This window comes from Myxine glutinosa, chromosome 1 (assembly GCF_964187855.1).
Source record: "Myxine glutinosa chromosome 1, kmMyxGlut1.1, whole genome shotgun sequence".
NCBI lineage: Eukaryota > Metazoa > Chordata > Myxini > Myxiniformes > Myxinidae > Myxine > Myxine glutinosa.
The window spans coordinates 81,455,606-81,465,388 of NC_136261.1; the positions used below are offsets into that span (position 1 = coordinate 81,455,606).

The following is a 9,783-nucleotide window of genomic DNA, read 5'->3' on the forward strand; positions in this document are numbered from 1 at the left end:
TGTTGGATTCAGATTGAGGGCCCTGTTGGATTCAGATTGAGGACCCTGTTGGATTCAGATTGAGGACCCTGCTGGATTCAGATTGAGGACCCTGTTGGATTCAGATTGAGGACCCTGTTGGATTCAGATTGAGGACCCTGTTGGATTCAGATTGAGGGACCTGTTGGATTCAGATTGAGGACCCTGAATAAAATTCAACAATGGGAGGACACAGATGAAACGATTTTTATGTAACATGGTGCTCCTCCGCATTTTCCCATTGAAGCTACTAATTGGTTGCATCCAACGAGGACCTACAGACTGCCTATCCAGGAGTGCTGATTTAACTCTGTGTGATTATTAGTCCACTACCGGTGTACACCGGAAGGGGACTATAGGTTTGCACGCCGTCCCTCCGTCCGTCAGTCTGTCAGTCCGTCAGTCCATCAGTCCGTCAGTCCGTCACGCAAAGAACAGTTTTCCGGACTTTTTTTCTAAAGGCTTAAAGCTAATGATTTCAAACTTGGCACATGGTTTCCTCATGATAAGGTACAGATCAAGTTCGAACTTCACGACGTTTCGATCATTTTTAACAAAGTTATGGCACTTTGAACTTTGGGAATTCTGATAATTCTGATTATCCTTAACTCAGTGCCATTTTAAGTTTTAATTTCCTTTAAAAACCAATTTCTCTGCAATAATAGGACCGATTGAGATCAAATTTTCACCATACGAGGGACTCGGTCTGTAGAATATTTTATTGGTAATTATGACGTCACAGGTCACGTGGTTCGGCCGCCATATTGTTTTTCGTGAAAACACGAAAACCCCTTTTTCTCTGCAACGGCTGAACAGATCAAGGCCAAACTTTGCAGGCAGAATCGCATACCCATGACGAATAAAAATGTCAGCGAGCCTGACGTCATGCGTCACATGGTTTCAGTGTTATGACGTTTTTAAGCATGACCCTTTAAAACCGAGCTGCTCCCTCATTTTTGATCCAATCGAGGGGAAACTTCACAGATCTGTTCAGCGTGCCAGTCTACTAAAATGTCCTTTTGGAATTTGCGATAGGACACGTGGTTTGGCAGATATCGTTAATTGAACGAAAATATTTTTTAAAATGGATAGCTCTTGTTTATTTTAGAGTTCTCCTCAAGCCGCACCACGCGCCCTCAGCCTCGTCTGCGAACGTCAACAGCGCGACACAGCGTGTGCTTTCCGGAGGGGCGGAGCCAAGCCGAGCAACATATATATATTGTTGTGGTTTTTAGAACCCTCCACTTTGTAAATATCTGTAATATTCCCTTATAAATAATCCCCTGTAAATACTCCCATTTTTGGTGTAAAGGTCAAAGGTCGCACCCTAGTTCGGCCACGAGCAACACATAGCACACCATTGGCTTCTCCTTTAGTTATTTCATTAGTATGTGTTTCAGGTAAGGATCTGTTCCCAATAGTTGAAATCTGCGTTGTCTTAATTAAATAAGAGTAGATCTCCTTGTCAATTCATATTGCGGCGTAGCCTTCCTCCAAATTGTGTTCCTGGGCTTGCCAGTAGCGTTCGCTGCCTGGCTCAGCCGCCATTGAACATGAGGTCAGGCTTGGAGAAGAAGGGGGTGGGGCGGCAAGAACGAGGTGTGGCCACGTCAACTCACCACCAGGGCGTGGCCGGTAAGCCCCCACCAGCCAATCAGGGCTGAGGTGAGCTCGTTAATAGGCATGGCTCTATGAAGCGTGGCTTGATTTCTAAGCGGGTTATAAAAGCGCAAGCGCCAAGCCCTCTCAGGAGATGCGCGAGGGGAGGCCATTGATGACGGACTGTGCCGGGGGATGCTGATTGTGAATGAACTGCACGGGGAGCGCTCGATTGAATGTCACGTTGTTGGAGCGACCTGCGCGAGGGTACCCTCTGAGACGAACGTTGGGAGAGAGAGTTGGCACGAAGATTACGTATGTGGCATCCCAGTCCCCCGCATAATTATAAGGTCCGGTCGCGCGCCAACGACACCAGCTGCCTGCCATTATTCGCGGCGGACCCGGAGCCTGGAACCATCTGCTCTGACCCTTCTCTTCCTTCCCACCACCACCACCCCATTCGTGTAAGTGTGTTTGTATTGTCCTGGGCGTGTGATAATATAAGACTGTATAAGGTTGCCCTATGTCCTTTTATTTCCTTCTTTTGTATATTCTTGCCTTTCGTTTCCTCTTTTAGTGTAGTCAATAAATCATATTTGTTCTTTCCTTACCTTTTGGTTTCCTTTCATCTGATCGCGTTTGTCTTTTCCCCATTGAGTATCGGTGGCACGATTAGAACCGCTCAGAATCGGGTTAGTCTTTCTGCTAACGGCTCGAGCTTCGGATTGCTAAACCGCTCGGCAAAATTCCATCTTGTCCGTGGCTCGGGCAGAAGTAGCGCCCTGCTTTGCGGCAAGGTTGGCGAAGGTATCTGGGAACCCATTGACCAGTTACCCTGGTCCATCTCAACCCCGCAAAGGAGCGCGATATCTTCCAGGACTCGGACGGCCAGCTTAATAGACGAGGGGATTAAAGCCCCCTTGGTAAGGGGAGCGCCGTAATCTGAGATCCGCAACAATATATATACATCGATCATTGATTGTGAACCAGAAAATATAATAAATTACTGATATTTAGCGGCTCGAAAGGTTCTTTATCAACAACTTATTTTCTCGTGCTTCTGCTGACCTGTCTGCAAGGTGTATAAATCGAAGTCCCGAGTGCGAATCACAGGTGAGCCCGTCCTGAGGTAATTAGCGATTGGGAACGATTCAGAACCTGTGGATAAATAACCCTTTGGTAATTTCCCCAACAGTTTTCCGGACGACAGACTGCCGGTAGGGGACATGTATTGCAGCGCAATCCTCAGAATGCTTGTTTTTCTGGGGATGGGGGCATGGGCTAAATAAAAAGTGTATGCTTATGCCAGGAAACCCGCTAATTTGGACGAAATAGAAAGTTCTATCCGCCATGTTTTTGCCGATTTGCCAGAGGAGTTTCTTGGCCTTTCAGTAGAACATGTTGTCGAGCGATTGACAAAACATAGGGGCAATACCTCTGGCGCTCACCTGCTAGAATAAACAGTATACTGCACTGACGAAAGGTATTTTAAACCAATTTCAATGATTTATAGAAGACAGCGCGTCATATACAATCATACTAACATATTCATAAGACTTTAAACAAACAAACAAAAAACTATTTTGGGTGGCAACACCCCCTCCCCTAACCCCATATACCTCCAAAAACCCATCCTAAGACCCCCCCCCCCATAGACCCCTAAAAGGGTAGATTTTTTTTTAATGCCGTGAACAAACTTTGGTACATCACGGGTGGTGAAGGTTGTGGTCAAGTTTCATCAAAATCGTGTGTAGTTTCTGAGAAGAAAGCAAATACCTATTTTGGGGGGCAACCCCTCCTCCCCCAACCCCATATACCTCCTAAGACCCCAATTTTTTTTAATGCCCTGGACAAACATTGGTACATCACGGGTGGTGAAGGTTGTGTTCAAGTTTCATCGAAATCGTGTGTGCAGTTTCTGAGAAGAAAGCAAATACATATTTTGGGGGTCAACCCCCCCGTAAGTGCCCAAAGGGGCAAGGTTTTTTTTAATGCCATGAATATACTTTGGTACATCACAGGTGGTGAAGGTTGTGGTCAAGTTTCATCAAAATCGTGTGTGTAGTTTCTGAGAAGAAAGCAAATACCTATTTTGGGGGGCAACCCCTCCTCCCCCAACCCCACATACCTCCTAAGACCCCAATTTTTTTAATGCCCCGAACAAACATTGGTACATCACGGGTGGTGAAGGTTGTGGTCAAGTTTCATCGAAATCGTGTGTGCAGTTTCTGACAACAAAGCAAATACCTATTTTGGGGGTCAACCCCTCCTCCCCCAACCCCATATCCCTCCTAAGACCCCAATTTTTTTTAATGCCCTGAACAAACTTTGGTACATCACGGGTGGTGAAGGTTGTGGTCAGGTTTCATTGAAATAGTGTGTAGTTTCTGAGAAGAAAGCACTATTTTGGGGGGCAACCCCTCCTCCCCCAACCCCATATACCTCCTAAGACCCCAATTTTTTTAATGCCATGAACAAACATTGGTACATCACCTGTGGTGAAGGTTGTGGTCAGGTTTCATTGAAATAGTGTGTAGTTTCTGAGAAGAAAGCAAATTCCTATTTTGGGGGATCAAACCTGAAACCACTTTGAACCCCGGTAAAACCCCCTTAGACAACGATGTTTTTAATGCCATGAACAAACTTTAGTCACTTCACAACAAATATAATTTGTGCCAAATTTGGTCGCAATTCCATCAGCGGTTTCGGAGAAGAGGTTTCAAGTGTTTACGGAAGGACTGACGGACGGACGACGCGCCATCGCATAAGCTCCCCTGAACTTCGTTCCAGGTGAGCTAAAATCTAAAAATGTGCTGAGACCGCAGGAGTTTCTGTTAAAAGTTTGACGGCCTCTTCTTTTTTCGTAAATACGTCGCTGGGGGTTTGGAACCATTTTTTTTCTGGGAGAGCCTGTGCCGCTGATGCAGTGCCCCCTGTAGGTCAGAGAAGGAATTTGTAATTTGTTCAGAGTGCCGGTTATAGGTCGCCTCCTGTTCGCGAAGGACATTGTGGGATCTTTAACGTCCACCAACCGATGTCGGCAGATGGGACGCCCGGTTTATTAAGGTCCATCCAAGGGACGGCCCACACGAGGCCTCGTGACGCATATGAAACACCAGGAGCAGGACGACAGTTTACAACTGGCGATTGAGACTCAAAACCAGGCTAGATTGCGCAGGTGCATACATCTAAGGCCTGCGCCTAGGCTATCCTGTAGGCCCAATCTCTAGGCCGATGCACTACATTGAATTGATGCCGTGTTGATACGGTGCAGGTATGATGCCGCTGGGCCAATGGCCTCCTCCTACGTCAGTTCCTTGTGTCCGATGTCCACAACCACTGATCAGATCAGCGTCGCCGGAAATGTTTCAATACATGTATCTACATAATTATATGCAACTAGGGCATGCCCGTACTATATCTATATCTAAAATTATATCCCCCCCCTCTATTTACATGAAATGGTTCGGTCCAAAGCGAACGGCTTGCGAGTGGTGACAATCCCCCCCCTCTATTTACATGAAATGGTTCGGTCCAAAGCGAACGGCTTCCGGAGTTTGGTAAAGAAATCGCCATCGCGTACACAAACGCGCAGGAAAGCGAATGAATCGCAAATTCGTTTTTATTAGTTTTAAAACATCGTTTAACGCCAACATAGCGCCAACATAGTTTGCAAACGTGAAATAAATGAATACGCTGTCAAATGTGCCATCCGAGGCAGAGTGTGCCCGCCACGTTCGGCACACGCGATCGTTCGCTGCTCTCTGATTGGTTGAATCGTTTTTTGGACATAGCTCGGTAAGTAATTGTCCGATTAATATGAAACCTTGAAAAGGCACATCCTCGGGTCCCCAGCAATATACCTGGCAAGTTAAAAGTATATCGGACCCGTGGTTGTCGAGAAACAGCGGTCACAGACAAACGTACAAACGTACAAACGTACAAACGTACAGACAGAGATTACTGGAATTATTATATGCAATACACATGACCACACACATACAGCGTTATATACAAATTGGACGTACATTAGACATTTGACCGTGCCATGTAGATTCCTATCTATTATTTCACGAACATAATAAAATAAAATCAATCATTCAATCAAGCAACATAAATTGCATTCTGAAAATGTTATAATGATGGAATAATTATTTAAGCACTTCTAATATATAACGACTCGAGCATAGGCGGTGTATAAACGCACTTCCGCTCGTGTTTAGTCAAAGTTTTACACGTTTACACCCTCTATCCCTTTATCTGTTTAACGTATAATTTTATCGGGTTGTTTATACTGTAAAGAAATAGAATCAGTTCTGACGTAAAGGTAAATGTTTTTTTTGATTTGATTTAACCCGCAGCGGATTCATTCCGCTTTAAGCCTTTAACCCAGAAGTTTATGAGGATTGAGAGCCATGTGGCGTGCTTTGGGGTTCCGGCCGGCTGGTGGACTCCAGTCTTTAGTTTCTAAACGGTAGGTTCGCATCACGACTGAGTGTGGGTACCCATTATTGAGGCGCTTGTCAATTTACCCAATGCCCGATCGGCTCAAGTTATCGGTGAATTCGAAAGAACATTGAGTTCATTCTTTGCGAAGGACACATCTACGCCCTTCGCTCATTCATATACTATACGGTATTCCACACTGACACTGCCTTCACGATGTCTTCTCTGACTCAGGGTCGGATTTCCGACACGATTATCTGATGGGTACTTCGCATACAGGACGTTGCAGTGGTATGCCGTCTATAGAGTGCAAGTCAACTGTTTAAAAACCTTTCTCCCAAACTCCCATGAGCCTCCGACCCCAAACATCCGGATTTGAAAATGGCTGCCGGGAGGGAGAAAACTGGGGTAGGCGACAATTGTTGAAATACTGTCATATTTTGAAAAGTAGCATGAAAACAATTAATACCAGCATAAACTAGAATAATTTCCGGTTCTGTTAGTGTAATTTTTGCCGGTGGATGGGAATGGTCAGCAGGAGAAACCCGCGGTACAAAATCGGGTTTCGCTCGCCGTGGGTGCCATGTTGATTTATGTGTTCCGACAGTGGTCATTCTAATCCATTGAAATCTCGCACAAGCGCAAGCCATCCGCTCCCTTTCTTTGTTTAATCATAAAAATATGTTCGTTATTGAAACTTTTGATGACTTTGGGGTCCATTATTTGGCCGATTTTCAAACTTGATTAATATCAAGAAAGATCACGTGACCACTTGTTGGTAAACAAGACCATGTGCTTTGGACCACGTGCTACTACATAGCCGTTCAACACACACCTACAGTGTAGACTATATGGCATGCATTTTATTCATTTTGTCATCTTTAATACCAGCAGGTCACTTCCCTGTTATGTCTGGCTTTAGCCAGAGTGCAGCCAGCACAGCAGACCAATAGTGTCATGTGTCAACTGATCCACCAGCGGAAGTCTAGTACCCAATTCTGGGAGGACCTCAGGTTTGTACATTGAGTATGAATTGTTGAACACTATTCAGTCTGTTGTCACAAGACTCATCTTTGGCAAGAACTAGGAAGGTTAATAATCACAATTGATAACAAAATAAGTGACTACAATTTTGCTGTTCCAGTTGTCACCAGATTGCATGGTATTTTAACCCTGATTCCCAGATACAAAATGTCAAGTGTATGGAATAACCCCTACTCAGACTAATAATATAATTTCAGACAAGGAATTTGCTCGTCACGTCACCTCGTCACGTCAGAACTGCTCCCAGAGAGCCTGCAGGCATCAATCAGCAGGCTGGCGGCACAGCGTTCCACACTCTTCAAACAGCGGAAGAGGAAGGGTGGCCAGCACAAACTGGAGGTGTTCATGTCAACAGAGTTTGTGCTTCCACAGCGTCTCACTGTCAAGCGCAAAGTCTCCAACACAGCATCGTCTGTTCGGCCTCCTGCTTCCAAGTGTGCAAAATTTGAAGAAACTGTTGAACACCTCAACTACCAGGGTCTACTGTCAGACTTCAACATTGTCAGATCTAGGCTGGATCAAAAGGAAAGGGAGGTGGTGGATCTGTCAAAAAAGAATCAGACTTTGATGACATCAAATGACAACCTGCAACGTCAAAACAAAGAACTGAAGCAAAAAGTCTCAAAATGGTGTCCAAAGCGAATGAACAATCAACTCTCCAGGAAAGCCAAGAGTAGTTCAATGTGGAGAAGAAAGTATGAAGAAGTGAGGAAGGAACTGGCAAGACTAAAAGAACTTGGAGCAGGGGACACACTTGAGCAGCTCAAGCAGGAGAAGGAAGCAGCACGCAAAGAAAAAGCCAAAATGAAGAACAATGAGAGGAAAAGGAAACTGAGGAGACATAACTTACTAAAGAAAGTGAAAGAAGCCAAGCAGCAAGTGGCCGACAGTGCACATCTCCGAGAGACTGTAAAGACACTCCATGAAGAAATGCACAAAGCTAGAGACAGTGAACTGTACCTGCAAACAGAGGTGGCTGCTATAGAGGAGAAGACTGCTGAGGAATGCTCTGCACCAGTGCTGATCAAGACCAGGGATGGCAAGACCTTTACCAAACAGATGCGGAGCGCTGTGTACAAGTGTATCGCCTGCCAGGTGCCAGTGGAGCGGGTGTCGTCTGTCTTGGAGCATACCGTCAGGACTCTCACACCTCATCAGCTCGATGATCTGCCTAGTGTCTCCACGGTCTGCCGCTCCGTTCGGGAGATGGGTATTCTGAGTGACCTACAAGTTGGGAGCACCTTGGTGTCGTGCAAGAACAGTACCTTGGCGTGGGATGCCACAAGTCTCGATGGCAAGCATCATTGCTACAGCAGTGTGTGTGGGGTTACGGACCAACCATCAGTTTGACTTTGGAAACATGAATTTCAGGTGTAGCTTCAGGTTTGCCTATGACCTTGACAAAACCAGGTCAAGGTCATATTAACATAATCTTTGATCTGTTGATTATTGACAGTATATGGACATAGCAATAGACTGTACAATCCTGTATTATACCTGTTATACTGTGTAGTTCTGAAATTGTGCCGTTTGGAGCAAAATAGTGACATTTTTGCATGCTTGACCTTGAAAAATATAGGTCAAGGTCACTGATAATTAAACCTTGGCAACTAAAAACATTGTACATTAGACTTTAATAACCTAAACATGCTAAATACTTCATAAGGTACATGTAGCTGTGAATATTATGAACAAAGATGTATAGTTTCCAATATTTCGGCAATATCGCTATTGCGTAACTCGGGTTTGACCTTGAGAAATCCAGGTCAAGGTCGTACACAAGGTCAATGATTTTATTACCAAAATGCTCCTTACAAATTTTCGAAAATGCTGATATATGGTTTTACATGGTTGTCTTCATTAATAAATGCAGCAGATTGAACTCTATGTCTATTTTTTTAATTTATTATGTAATCATCCTTGAATTTGGACACAATCAATTACATCACTAATGTATTAGACAATAGGTACACTTAACGAGCTATATTCGAGTCTTAAAAGTTGAATATCTCGGAGACTAATTGAGATTTTTAAAAAATTTCAAAAGTTATGAGTTCATAAGCTCCCATAGACATAAATAATAACTTAAAGCAAGCATTTCCACAACTTTGAAATTTTAGTGGTAGTGCCTAGTGGTATGCCGTCTATAGAGTGCACGTTAAGCTGCCTGTCCTGTCTGCTCGCGGTTGGTGCACGCACGGTGTCTTGTGTGAACAGTAGGCGAGTTATCTCCGGCACCCTCAACAAATTGCAAATTACTGCCATCTTCACCCATCCAAAGCCTTGATATTTTCTACCCCCGTTAATACACCCCGAATCCACCTTTTCCAAAACCAAATTCCGTTTTCTTTCCTGAAAGACCTAGTAGTGTCCATTTGTTTTATACCGTATATGCCCCTATCTCCCTTCTCCCTTCTCCCTTCTCCCAGCCCTCTCCCTTCCACAGATCTACCAATGTCCCTTCTCTCCACTGTTGTGCTTGTGTGCTTCCCTCTCTCCCTCTCTTGTTTCCCGCTCCCTTTATTATATGTTTCCTGTGTATTTCTATTTATGGTGTGCTCTGTGTTATCTCTTGCAAGAGCCTCGACTTTGTATACAAAAAATAATAATTCTTCGCTATAATGTCAAGCCTCCATTTTCCGACACGATTTCTACTACATGGGGTTCTGGAAGGGC

At 44.5% G+C, this 9,783-nt stretch overlaps 1 protein-coding gene across 3 annotated transcripts; it reads left to right on the forward strand.

The window, feature by feature from the left end:
- Positions 1-6,000: 6,000 nt before the first annotated feature.
- LOC137411009 (uncharacterized) lies at positions 6,001-8,989 on the forward strand. 3 transcript variants are annotated; one of them, XM_078773873.1, is made up of 4 exons: positions 6,001-6,091; positions 6,298-6,471; positions 6,955-7,076; positions 7,305-8,989. In XM_078773873.1, the coding sequence occupies exons 2-4, from the start codon at positions 6,445-6,447 to the stop codon at positions 8,455-8,457; spliced, it is 1,302 nt and encodes a 433-aa protein (XP_078629999.1). In that variant the 5' UTR covers positions 6,001-6,091; positions 6,298-6,444; the 3' UTR covers positions 8,458-8,989. The 3 variants fall into 3 exon arrangements, with proteins under 3 accessions (XP_078629999.1, XP_078630004.1, XP_078630008.1); XM_078773878.1 differs by having other exon boundaries at positions 6,958-7,076; XM_078773882.1 differs by lacking the exon at positions 6,298-6,471 and having other exon boundaries at positions 6,037-6,252; positions 6,958-7,076.
- The last annotated feature ends 794 nt before the right edge of the window (positions 8,990-9,783 follow it).